This window comes from Dermacentor silvarum, chromosome 1, assembly GCF_013339745.2.
Source record: "Dermacentor silvarum isolate Dsil-2018 chromosome 1, BIME_Dsil_1.4, whole genome shotgun sequence".
NCBI classification, from domain to species: Eukaryota; Metazoa; Arthropoda; class Arachnida; order Ixodida; family Ixodidae; genus Dermacentor; species Dermacentor silvarum.
This window is the reverse complement of record NC_051154.1, coordinates 411,338,280-411,351,074: the sequence shown is the minus strand read 5'-3', so window position 1 is coordinate 411,351,074 and position 12,795 is coordinate 411,338,280. Positions and strand designations below refer to the sequence as shown.

At 52.3% G+C, this 12,795-nt stretch overlaps 1 protein-coding gene across 1 annotated transcript in view; it reads left to right on the top strand.

Annotated features, from left to right (window-relative positions):
• The window catches only part of LOC119447187 (endoplasmic reticulum transmembrane helix translocase), a 265,907-nt gene that overhangs the window by 138,647 nt on the left and 114,465 nt on the right, over positions 1-12,795 (top strand). The window contains exon 13 of the mRNA XM_049663732.1: positions 1,040-1,165. Within this exon, the coding sequence (XP_049519689.1) occupies positions 1,040-1,165 (126 nt within the window). The remainder of the gene's footprint in view (positions 1-1,039; positions 1,166-12,795) is intronic.

The window sequence follows — 12,795 nt, the reverse complement described above, 5'->3', positions numbered from 1 at the left end:
CGCCCTTGATATATGTTCGTACCTGTCGACAAATACACAGAGATCTGGTGCGAGATGATGCGCACAGGCTCCACTGACGGCAGCCCGTGTGAATTGGGATTCGTGGGCGATCAGCAGTCAACTATCGCAGATGCATAGTGCAAAAGTTTGTATGTGCACGTACTGGTAGTAACAGAGAAAGCTCGCGTGTGGACTAATTCTGAACTGATGAACTTGCGGAAGAGAGTTTAAACTGACAGCATCGCGGAGTCAAGGTTGCACGAGTATTTTCTGCACTTATGATGAAGTGCTTTGTGACGGACGAACGCAGAATGCGCATTTGCCCTCGATCGAATTTTCCGTGGGGCTGGAGTTGTAAAAAGAAAAAATTGGCCGCCATCCTGCCCTGCGAACGTGAATGTCCAGCAAAGCTGTATCAAACACCACACATGATCGAGCATTGTATTTACGCTGTTCTTCTGGTGTCTTTAAGGGGAGATGTGGGCCTTTGAGCGAAAATTTTTAAAAATTTTTAATCATCGAGCTATGGTGCTGTAAACTTCTACATATTTGTAATTTGATATGCTTATTTCAAATATGAGGTCTATTTTTGTTTATCTCCTTTGATTTTAATTTTATGCAAGTCTCCTTTAAATATCTTATGCGAAGGTTTGCAAAGAATGTGTCCTTTTGATTTCGCGAAATAGGGTATCAATGGCTTCTGTATGGTTCAAGGAATGCCGTAAGGCCAACCTTATTGCTCTGTCTTACCTAGAATGCGAGTTGCAAGGTTTTGAAGTTGAAACTCAAAACAGTGTTTTTCTGGTGTCTAACTTTGAGGTCTTGCAACTTGGGGCAGTAATATCAGCCACTTTCAGTGGTACAGTAGAGTACCATTAGAAGTCAATGTAAATATGTGCGCAATATGGACACCACACAGAGAAAAGTCGTCTTACACTAACGCCTTGGAGTGTAAAACCTTACCATTAAATGATGATTGACTGACCAACTAGTCGTAGCTGTTGTGACCTGCTGGCACTTATATTTGACCTTATTTCAGGTGCGAGACCTTACACGGGATACAGTAGAGCGGAACCTGGACTTTGTTGGATTTCTAGTGATTTCATGCCCACTCAAAAGTGACTCCCTCACCGTCATCAAGGAGATCCAGGCCTCCAGCCATCATGTGAGCTACTTGCCTGTTCTTACTGAGACTGTAAATGTTCTCTTAGTTGTCTGCAACCGTCATTACTGGCTACAAGTATGTGTTGTACTGAACAAAATGAAATACCCTTTAACATCACCATAGAATGTTACCTCATTTTAACAAAGAAAAGTTTTCCGACCAATGGATGTAATAAATCATTTTTCCTCAAGCAAATATAGCTATTAGCCATTTCACACTATGCCTTCACTTGAAAACAGTGTTGGATGCAGCCATGTGCAGTCTTCCACTATCTGGCCAAGTGCAAATCCATCTTGGTGATGCATGTGACACGTCATTCGAACCATTGCCAAGGTCAGCATTCCTCACTGTGCGCACAGCTCATGGGTGTGCTGGCCCTTTGCCTGAGGTTGCCTGTAAGAATGAATGATGAGACTCATGAGGGGGGGAATGTAGTATCTGCATTAAGAGTGTCAAGCAGGGGACATTTGCGCACTTGCATGTGTAATTATTCTAGGCACAAGACACCACAAGCCAACTGCAGTACTAGCTCAATGCACATAAAAGTTATTTTGACCTTGGCAGGGTTCTCCCCAGAAATTTTTGAGGGGTAGACATTTTGCAATCGAGAGGGGGGGGGGGGGTACACACGCAAAGTATGCTTTTTTTAAGGAGTCCTGAACGACTCTTGTCTGAAGTCGAGAAATACTTTGCCAGAGAAAGTCCTTCAATGCTGCATGTTGTTCGGTGAGTCGGTCGTACATCATTAAGCAAGGTGCTGCTCAATACAAACATGGACAAGAAGAGCACATGGACGGGTGCAGATTAGGGTATATGCATTGGCTCTTGGGTGGCACCTGTATTGGCTGATATTTTTTTGGCCAGCATTGATCGTGATTTCATGTGCCTCATAATCAGATGGTGGTTTTGGCACATAAACCCCCATAATTCAATTTTTTTTTTAAATCAAGATTTGGTGTGCTACATTGACGACGAGATTGTTCTCAAGGTTTTCGATACGTAGATGACTATCTAGTTCTTAAAGAACAACCCAGTTTGACACACATGGATTCTGTGCAAGACACTTTAGCTATCTTTAAACTATACTAGAAAGGGTCTAACCTTCACCTAGAAATTACCTGACCAGAATAGGATTCCCTTTTTTAGATATTAACCCGACTTTAACACCAGATCACACGTGCTGGATGTACTCGCCACAAGGCCGAAAAGAACTATTGTTGTATGAATCCGTGCATTCCAAGACGGTAAAACAGGACATTGGTAGGTTCTGTTTGAAGAGAGCCCTGGAGAAGTCATGTGTTCACCTAGTACATGACAGCTTGAACAATCAGGTTGGTAGGTTGCTGAAAGCTGGTTTCCCTATTTCAGTCGTGGTTGGTGTGGCGGAGAAGCTCCTGCAGAGCTTGAAGGCACCCCAGGAAGGTCACGGTCGGCAAAAAAAAAAAAAAAAAATATCAGACCAGCGGTTGTTGCCTATATTCACAGGGTGTCACAACCTGAAGAATGTAGCCAATCGCTACGGTGTGTCGGTGGTATTTTCTGCCCCACGCAAGTTGGCCTCACTGCGCCCCCGGATTGCCTCTGGAGAAAGGAGCGTGTGAGACTTGTGGGAATCCTCGGGTCCCATAACAGCCGCATGGGCAGTGAATGTCGCGTCAAGCGCATGCGTGCCAGGGAGAGTTGGGAGAGGGGAAACTTTCCTTCCGCGGGCGGCGCGCGGGAATCGCAAGCGCTATCAGCGCCACCGGGTGGGTCACGTGAGATCCCGCTGATATCGCCTGGGTCTCTTTGGTCTCCAGCAAGCGGCGACGGCGGAAGTCTCCGCCGTCGCTCCTGTATTCCCGCACGTGGTTAGTCAACCGCGTTCTTGCCGCGGCAAACGCTGCGCCCCCCCCCCCCCCCCCCCCCCCCCCCCCGTATTCCCCAGTTGGTAAGTCGGAAGTCCTTCTTTACCTAGTGTATTATTCTCTTCGAGGGAACCCTCAGCGATGTCAACTATAGCTAGCTGGCCTGCTCGAAGTGTTAGTTGCAGTCGTAATAAATGCTTTCCGAGTGTACACGTGGTTGTCGTCTTTTCTTTCCTCGAGCTTGTACCGAACCGCGGTTGATGCCCAGGCATGCGTCAATCGCGGGGCTCGGTGTGTCGAGGCAGAGGGCCGTTGGCATCCCCTCATATCCCGACAGACTGCACAAAGCGTCGCGCCTCTTAGTTCGTCGGATGCTCGGCTGGGGTTGTATACGAAATCCCCCTGTCCTGTGAGAAGGTTTACATCGGTAAACAGGCCGTTGTATAAATGAACGGCCGGCTAAGGGAGCATCAACTTTCGATAAAGACTGAAAAAGGGTCTAATTTGCCCTTGCACTGCAGCGCATGCTCTTTGGCTTGAAGCTAAACATTTCGACAGAATTGCCTGTCTGGTTGGAAAAATTAATTCATCGTTGAGGCATCGTCGTAAATTCTTTATTGAAAAGAGCCTAAACTCATTGCACATTGGAATCAGATCAAAAGAAAAAAAGGAGAAGGGTTCTCAATGAACTCAAAAGGAATGGCTATACAACGGAATTCATTCGAAAAACCACCCGACAACAAAAAAGGAAAAACAAACTACGAGACCTCCAACCGTTGACTTCCCCTCGACCACGGAAACGAGTGTCCATCCCATACGTCAAAGGTACCAGCAAAGCTCTCAGCCGAATATTAAAAAAAGAAGGCCTCAAAGTCGCGCACAAACCAATGAACACTTTGAATATCCTCATTCCTAAACCAAAAGACCGTCCACCAAAAGAAAAAGCTCAAGGTGTTGTCTATAAAATCAGCTGTGCCGACTGTCCGGCGACGTACATCAGGGAAGCCAAAAATCTAAAAGAAAGAATCGGACAACATGAAAAGGACGTCAGAACATTCAACCGAATACGCAGCAGCGCCTTCGCCGCACATTCCGAAGACGCCGACCACAAGATTTCTTTCCAAGAAACCCAAATCCTTCAAACAGAGACAAACTGGCGAAAAAGGCTACTACTGGAGTCTTAGCACATTCAGAACACGGCGGGTAATATAAACCGCGTGAAGGGCATCCTTCCTTCTTTGTATGTTCATGGCCTTGCAGACGCGACGAAGGGAAGAAAGGACCCCCCCCCCCCCCGCTCTAGGTCACCAACACCAAAACATCTCGTCCCCCTTCCCCTCCCCCCCCCCCCTCGCCCCTCGTCAACGGCATTCTTGTAAGTAAAGCGCCCCCAGCATCGGTCCACCCAGTCGACCAGCAACGCCGCAGCCCCCCCCCACCTATCACCTCTTTCGTCTGTCAAAAACAGGTGCCCTGTCAAGTGTCCCCCCACCTTCCGCTCTCTCCCCCTTCCTCTCCTTTCTTACGATGGACCTTTTAAAAGCGGCACACTGCCACCACCGAAGAATACCCACTGAAGAAGGAGCCGAATTGGCTCCGAAACATCGGGCTAATAAATTTTCTTATTTGGTTGGAGTCAATCTAAGTCTTAATGCCCTTTTGCTACACACGATAAACTGCTGGCGAGAACAAAAATTTTTAGACGCAGTCGTGACCAGATGGCAGGTGAGCTTGCATAGGCATTTTTCATAAAGAACAAGAGTCATGATTGTGCCAGTGGTACCTTGATTAGATTATGTCAGAAAGAAAGCAGGATTCTAGCATGCATGCAGGCGATAGCTTTGCAGACGTGAAGGTATGTATATATATATATATATATATATATATACACACACACACACACACACACACACACACACACATAGAGTGAAGTAGACTTTGCAGACGTGAAGGTATGTATATATACCTATATATATATATATATATATATATATATTGTCACGTAGTAGTGACGGTAAAGAAAACAGTCGCAAAACTGTATGACGAAACTGGTTGTTTATTGGGCGAACCTGTGCCCACAAAAGCAAGCTACACTCAAAGCACAACGATAGCGGCGAACACAGTCGGCGATCGTCGAAAATCTGATCAGCGGCGAAACGCGTCGGCTTTTATACCTGAGTCATCGAAGGTTCTAGATTAATCCCTGATGCCCGCGTGTCTTCCAGAAAGTTCTAGACAATTCGCGTCGGTCACACAATCAGATAACATAAGCGTCTGTGAAAACAGGCAACGGAAAGAAGCATCGATAACGTTCTAGAAACCTCCGACACAGGCGCGTCCTGCGCCGAGCGATAACGTTTAACATTTCTTAGCCGGTGGAAAGCGGCCACCGGTGAAAGATAAACATGTATACGTGTCAATACCCTCCCCTTAAAAAGCATCGTCCCGATGCTACAAGCACGAAAGCGAAAACAAAACAATGCGTTATAAACAACAAAAAAACAATAACAAAGTAACAAAGTACCTAACGTCGTCAGCGGGCGTAGAAAGGTTTAAGACGCACCACATGGATGACTTCAGGTCGTGCCCGGCGCCGCTGTGATTGCGAAATGCCGTCTGGCACGACCTCATAGTCCAGTGCGTCAATACGTCGGATTATCTTATATGGTCCGAAATAGCGACGCAACAGTTTCTCGCTAAGTCCTCGTCGGCGTATCGGAGTCCAGACCCAAACACGGTCGCCGGGCTGGTACTCGACGTTGCGTCGTCGAAGATTGTAGTGTCGGCTGTCGGTCCTCTGCTGGTTCTTGATGCGCAAGCGGGCGAGCTGTCGACCTTCTTCGGCACGCTGCAAATAGGTGGCAACGTCGAGATTTTCTTCGTCGGTGACGTCCGGTAGCATGGCGTCAAGCGTCGTTGCCGGGTTCCTTCCGTAGACCAGGTTGAACGGCGTCATGTGCGTCGTTTCTTGCATGGCCGTGTTGTATGCAAAGGTCACGAACGGAAGGATGGCATCCCACGTCTTGTGTTCGACGTCGACGTACATTGCCAGCATGTCGGCGATGGTCTTATTTAGGCGCTCGGTGAGGCCATTCGTCTGCGGGTGGTAGGCGGTGGTCCGGCGATGGCTTGTCTGGCTGTAGCGCAGAATGGCTTGAGTTAGTTCAGCCGTGAAGGCCGTACCTCTGTCGGTGATGAGGACTTCTGGGGCATCGGGACGCAGGAGGATGTTCTCAACGAAGAATCGGGCTACCTCGGCGGCACTGCCTTTGGGCAAGGCTTTTGTTTCGGCGTAGCGGGTGAGGTAGTCCGTAGCTACAACGATCCATTTATTCCCGGACGTCGACGTCGGAAAAGGCCCCAGTAAGTTGTCGGGATATGGGGGATGCCAACGGCCCTCTGCCTCGACACACCGAGCCCCGCGGTTGGCGCATGCCTGCGCATCAACTGCGGTCCGGCACAAGCTCGAGGAAACAATAGACGACAACCACGTGTACACTCGGAAAGCATTTATTACGACTGCAACTAACACTTTGAGCAGGCCAGCTAGCTATAGTGGACATCGCTGAGGGTTCCCTCGAAGAGAATAACACACTAGGTAAAGAAGGGCTTCCGACTTACCAACTGGGGAATACGGGGGGGGCCGCGGCGTTTGCCGCGGCAAGAACGCGGTTGACTAACCACGTGCGGGAATACGGGAGCGGTGGCAGAGACTTCCGCCATCGCCGCTTGCTGGGGATCAAAGAGAGCCGGGCGATATCAGCGGGATCTCACGTGACCCACCCGGTGGCGCTGATAGCGCTTGCGATTCCCGCGCGCCGCCCGCAGAAGGAAAGTTTCCCCTCTCCCAACTCTCCCTGGCACGCATGCGCTTGACGCGACGTTCGCTGCCCATGCGGCTGTTATGGGACCCGAGGATTCCCACATCCCTCCACCCTTAAATATTGCCCTACGGTGGAGAAATCGCTGGAACGACGGCATTGACAAAGCATCGGGGCAGATGCGATGGTAAACTCCGGCAGGAAATGTCCGAATCCACGTTGATAGGCAGCACAGTCCTGTGTGGCGGCCGCCCACATGTGGCAGCCGTCACCGTGGTTGACGATGACGGGGGCTGAAGATGGCTTGCCATCAAGATGCGCGCCGCAATGTCCTCCCGGGAACAGCGGGTCAGGACTTTCTTGAAGCGGCGCGCGCGCCGGCTCGATGAACCTCGCACCGACGCATCCTCGTGGGAGTGTATAATGGTGGGCCTCCCTCATTGTGGCTGCCATGTGCTGCTGCATCGGGCCGCGAACAGGGAGGGGCCGAGACAGCAGGCAGGGACGTGGACCATGGCAGCAATAGCAAGTCGAGGCGGCTTCACTCGTTCTGCAAAGTCGCTGAAATGCACTCCACAAACACTTAGAATTAAGGCAGTAGAGGCCGCCGCAGCGTCGGCCGTCTGACACGATGCTTAACCACCCGTCTACCGCATAGCTTTATGTGGCAACGAGAAAAAAACAATCCAGTTCGTTTGAATGAAGTTATTCGCTTCGACCGAATTTTTCCGGTCCGATTCAGCGCGAAAGTGGGCGATGCTCGTATGAACAAAGCGCTCTCTGGTCCCCCGAGATTTCGGTTATTCCGCCCGCAAAATATTGAGTTCATCTGAACAAAATAAGCTTTCTATTTCAAACGAGGTTTCTCCGCTCGGGCGAGTATAGTAGAACTAGCGAATCCGGTTGCACCCGCTAAATGTCACGGCATGGTCGTCTTCGAACATGCGACCGGCAGCTCCGCAGAGCCTTAGGCCTAATCGCGTCCATGACGTATACCAATGCCACAAAAGACCCATAAAGGGTTCCAATGAGCCGCCGCGAGGAGATGCAGGCCTAGCTAAGTGGTCCCCGCTCGCTGCTCAACACGCAGCTTCCGAGCAGACTCCTGGGACTGCGCCCCGCTGACGTCCTAGCCAGCGTTTCCGGCGCCAGCTCCCAGAGCCAAAGATACAGAAAGGAGGCTATTTGCATATGTACAGGGAAAATCGACCACCGCGTCGGCTGCTGCACTCGCTCGCTTCGGGCGTGCTCTTAAGAGAAAACTCGCTGCAAATCTCAGCGTCTGCACGAGTTCGGTGACCCTAGTGCAGCGTTAACTCGCCCTCAAGAAAGCACACACAGATCTAGCTAGCAATCACGCCTTCGGCTGAGGCCTAACGCTGGTCCGGACAGATCGTCGTCCCGTTTTCCAAGAGCTTGCCCCACGTTGGGAACGCCAAAATGTCGGGATATGGGGGGACCGCGGCGTTCTTCCTCGACACACCGAGCCCCGTGGTTGGCGCATGCCTGCGCATCAACCGCGGTCCGGTACAAGCTCGAGGAAACAATAGACGACAACCACGTGTACTCTCGGAAAGCATTTATTACGACTGCAACTAACACTTCGAGCAGGCCAGCTAGCTATATAGTTGACATCGCTGAGGGTTCCCTCGAAGAGAATAATACACTAGGTAAAGAAGGGCTTCCGACTTAGCAACTGAGGAATACGGGGGGGGCCGCGGCGTTTGCCGCGGCAAGAACGCGGTTGACTAACCACGTGCGGGAATACGGGAGCGGCGGCGGAGACTTCCGCCGTCGCCGCTTGCTGGGGACCAAAGAGAGCCGGGCGATATCAGCGGGATCTCACGTGACCCACCCGGTGGCGCTGATAGCGCTTGCGATTCCCGCGCGCCGCCCGCAGAAGGAAAGTTTCCCCTCTCCCAACTCTCCCTGGCACGCATGCGCTTGACGCGACGTTCGCTGCCCATGCGGCGGTTATGGGACCCGAGGATTCCCACAAAGTCCATCCCGATCTGCTGGAACGGTCGGCGAGGTGGCTCGATCGGCTGTAGAAGTCCGGCTGGCCTTGTCGGCGGTGTTTTGCGTCGCTGACAGTCTCGGCATGTCCTTACGTAATGGGCGACGTCGGCAGAGAGGCGAGGCCAGTAGTATTTTTCTTGTATCCTCGCGAGCGTGCGGGAAAAACCGAGGTGTCCAGCCGTTGGGTCGTCATGGAGAGCTTGCAGAACCTCTGGACGCAATGCTGAGGGTACCACGAGGAGGTAGTTGGCTCGGAGAGGCGAGAAGTTCTTCTTTAGAAGAATGTCGTTTTGCAAGAAAAACGACGCCAATCCTCGCCTGAACACCTTCGGCACAATGACGGTCTTGCCTTCCAGGTAGTCTACAAGGCTCCTTAGTTCCGGGTCGGCTCGCTGTTGTTCGGCGAATTCGTCAGCACTGATGGGTCCCAAGAAAGTGTCGTCATCCGGGTCGTCCTGTGGCGGCGGTTCGACGGGGGCGCGAGACAAGCAGTCGGCGTCAGAGTGCTTTCGCCCAGACTTGTAAACGACGGTGATGTCGAATGCTTGAAGTCTCAGACTCCATCGTGCGAGGCGACCTGAAGGATCCTTCAAGTTAGCTAGCCAACACAAGGCGTGGTGGTCGCTCACAACATTAAAGGGCCTGCCATAGAGGTAGGGGCGAAGCTTTGATGTAGCCCAGATGATGGCGAGGCACTCCTTTTCTGTTGTGGAATAATTTGATTCCGCCTTCGATAGCGACCGGCTAGCGTAACTTACAACCCTTTCTAGTCCGTCAGTCCTCTGCACAAGAACGGCGCCGAGTCCTACGCTGCTTGCGTCGGTGTGGACTTCGGAATCGGCGTTTTCGTCGAAATGCGCAAGTATTGGCGGCGATTGCAGGCGTCGCTTCAGTTCTTCAAATGCTTCGACTTGCGGCGTCTCCCACTTGAACTCGACGTCGGCCTTCGTGAGATACGTCAGTGGCTCAGCGATCCGTGAAAAATTCTTGACGAAGCGCCTGTAATAGGCGCACAGTTCAAGAAATCTACGCACTGCCTTCTTGTCAGCGGGCGGAGGAAAGTTGGAGATGGCCGCAGTTTTCTGAGGGTCGGGGCGCACTCCAGACTTGTTGATTACGTGGCCCAAAAACAAGAGCTCCTCATATGCGAAGCGGCACTTTTCAGGCTTTAACGTGAGTCCGGAGGTTTTGATTGCTTGAAGAACTGTTTCAAGGCGCCGCAGGTGTTCTTCGAAGCTTGAGGCAAACACAACGACGTCGTCCAAATAGACAAGGCAAGTCTGCCATTTCAAGCCTGCCAGTACTGTATCCATGACGCGTTGGAAAGTCGCAGGTGCCGAGCAAAGACCAAACGGCATGACCTTGAACTGGAACAGTCCGTCTGGTGTTATAAAGGCAGTCTTCTCCCGGTCCCTCTCGTCGACTTCGATTTGCCAGTAGCCGGTTTTGAGGTCCATCGACGAAAAATACTTTGCGTTGTAGAGTCGATCCAAGGCGTCGTCAATCCGTGGGAGGGGGTATACGTCCTTCTTCGTGATCTTGTTGAGGCGATGATAATCGACGCAGAAACGTAGGGTTCCATCCTTCTTCTCAGAAACGTAGGGTTCCATCCTTCTTCTTCACTAACACCACGGGGGACGCCCACGGACTCTTGGACGGCTGGATGATGTCGTCGCGTAGCATTTCGTCGACTTGGTGCCTTATGGCTTCACGTTCGCGCGCCGAAACTTGGTACGGGCTCTGACGGAGTGGGCGGACATTTTCGTCGGTGATGATGCGGTGCTTGGCGACAGGGGTTTGTCGAACTTTTGACGACGACGAGAAGCAGTCCTTGTATTGCAGGAGCAGAGCTTTTAGTTGTTCTTTCTTATGCCTGGGAAGGTTCTGATTGACGTCGAAAGTTGGCTCAGGTATTATAGTCGTCGTTGCAGGTGCACTGGAATCCGTGAAGGCGAAAGCACTGCTGGCTTGTACTATTTCGTCGATGTAGGCGACCGTGGTGCCTTTGTTAATGTGCTTGTATTCAGGGCTGAAGTTCGTGACCATCACCCTTGCTTTCCCTGCACGTAGCTCAGCTATGCCTCTAGCGACGCAAATTTCACGGTCGAGCAGTAGGTGATGATCGCCCTCGATGATGCCCTCCATGTCTGCAGGCACTTCGGTACCGACGGAAATCATTACGCTGGAGCGAGGCGGAATGGTGACTTGTTCTTCAAGCACATTCAAGGCATGGTAACTTATGCTTGTATCCGGTGGTAGCGCGTTGTGCGTTGAAAGCGTTATCGACTTGGATCTTAAGTCGATGACTGCACCGTATTGGTTTAGAAAGTCCATGCCTAGGATGACATCCCTGGAGCAGTGCTGCAGGATTACGAAGCTCGCCGGGTAAGTGCGGTTGTTTACCGTGACTCGGGCTGTGCAGATTCCAGCCGGCGTTATTAGGTGGCCTCCAGCTGTCCGGATATCAGGTCCTTGCCAGGCCGTCTTCACCTTCTTTAACTTGGCGACGAACGCGCCACTGAAGACGGAATAGTCGGCGCCAGTGTCGACGAGAGCGGTGACGTTATGACCATTGATGAGCACGTCTAAGTCGGTAGACCGTCGTCTAGCATTACGGCTAAGTCGTGGCGTCGGATCACGGCTGCGTCGGCTTGCTCCACTGCTGCTACGTCGCGTCGGCCGGTCTTCTTGCGGCGCCGAAGTGCTGTCAAGGCTGTTGCTAGGCGGCGTGCTGATATCTCGTCGTAATTATTCGCGAATCGTCGTCGTCGGCGGAGGATCTTCGGCATTGCGTCGTACAGCAACCGCACCTCCATCGGTTGCTGCCTTTAGTTTCCCGGGTAAGGGCTGGGAGATCGGCCCCGGGTGGGACCGGTGTACTGACGACGATGCGGCGAGATGTAGCGGCCTGGTGACGGCGAGCGTGAGGGTCGTCGGGGTTGCCACTGGGCTCCGGCGAGGTAGTCGGCAATGTCGCGCGGTCGTTCACCCCGCACTGGACGCGGCGCGTTGACGGCGAACCCTCGTAGGCCCATCTCACGGTATGGGCATCGGCGGTAGACATGGCCGGCTTCCCCGCAGTGATAGCAGAGCGGGCGGTGGTCGGGGGCGCGCCAAATGTCCGTCTTCCTCTGGTAGCTGCGCTGGGCGACGGGCGGGCGTGCTGGCGGTGGTGGACGTCGGAACTGCGGCGTTACGGGGCCCTGGCGCGAGCGCGGAGGGGGGCCTTGACGACGGGCGACGGCGGCATAGGTCAGCGCTTCCGGCTCGGGTTGCGGCGATTCGGGAAGTCCTAGCGATTGCTGGATTTCCTCCCGCACGATATCGGCGATGGAAGCAACTTGAGGCTGCGACGACGGTAGCAACTTCTGCAGCTCTTCGCGTACTATCGCCCTGATGGTGTCTCGTAGGTCGTGGGAGAGTCCTTGGACTTCGGCGTAATGTGGCGTCGAACGGCGATTGTATTGCCGGTTGCGCATGTCCAGTGCTTTCTCGATTGTAGTAGCCTCCGAGAGAAAGTCTTGGACTGTCGTTGGTGGATTCCGCACCAGTCCGGCGAATAGCTCCTGCTTAACTCCCCGCATGAGCAAGCGAACTTTCTTGTCTTCTGGCATAGCGGGGTCGGCGTGCCGAAATAATCGAGTCATTTCTTCAGTGTACATACCGATGCTCTCATTCGGGAGCTGTACACGGTTTTCCAACAAGGCTGCAGCTCTTTCTTTACGGACGACGCTCGTGAAGGTGTCCAGGAATGCGGCTCGGAAGAGGTCCCAAGTTGTTAGTGCACGCTCCCTATTCTCGAACCATGTTCTGGCGCCGTCTTCAAGCGAGAAATAAACATGGCGCAGCTTGTCGTCGTCGCTCCATTTGTTGAACGTCGCGGTCCTCTCGTATGTCTCCAGCCAGGTTTCAGGGTCTTCAGCCGATGATCCACGAAAAGTCG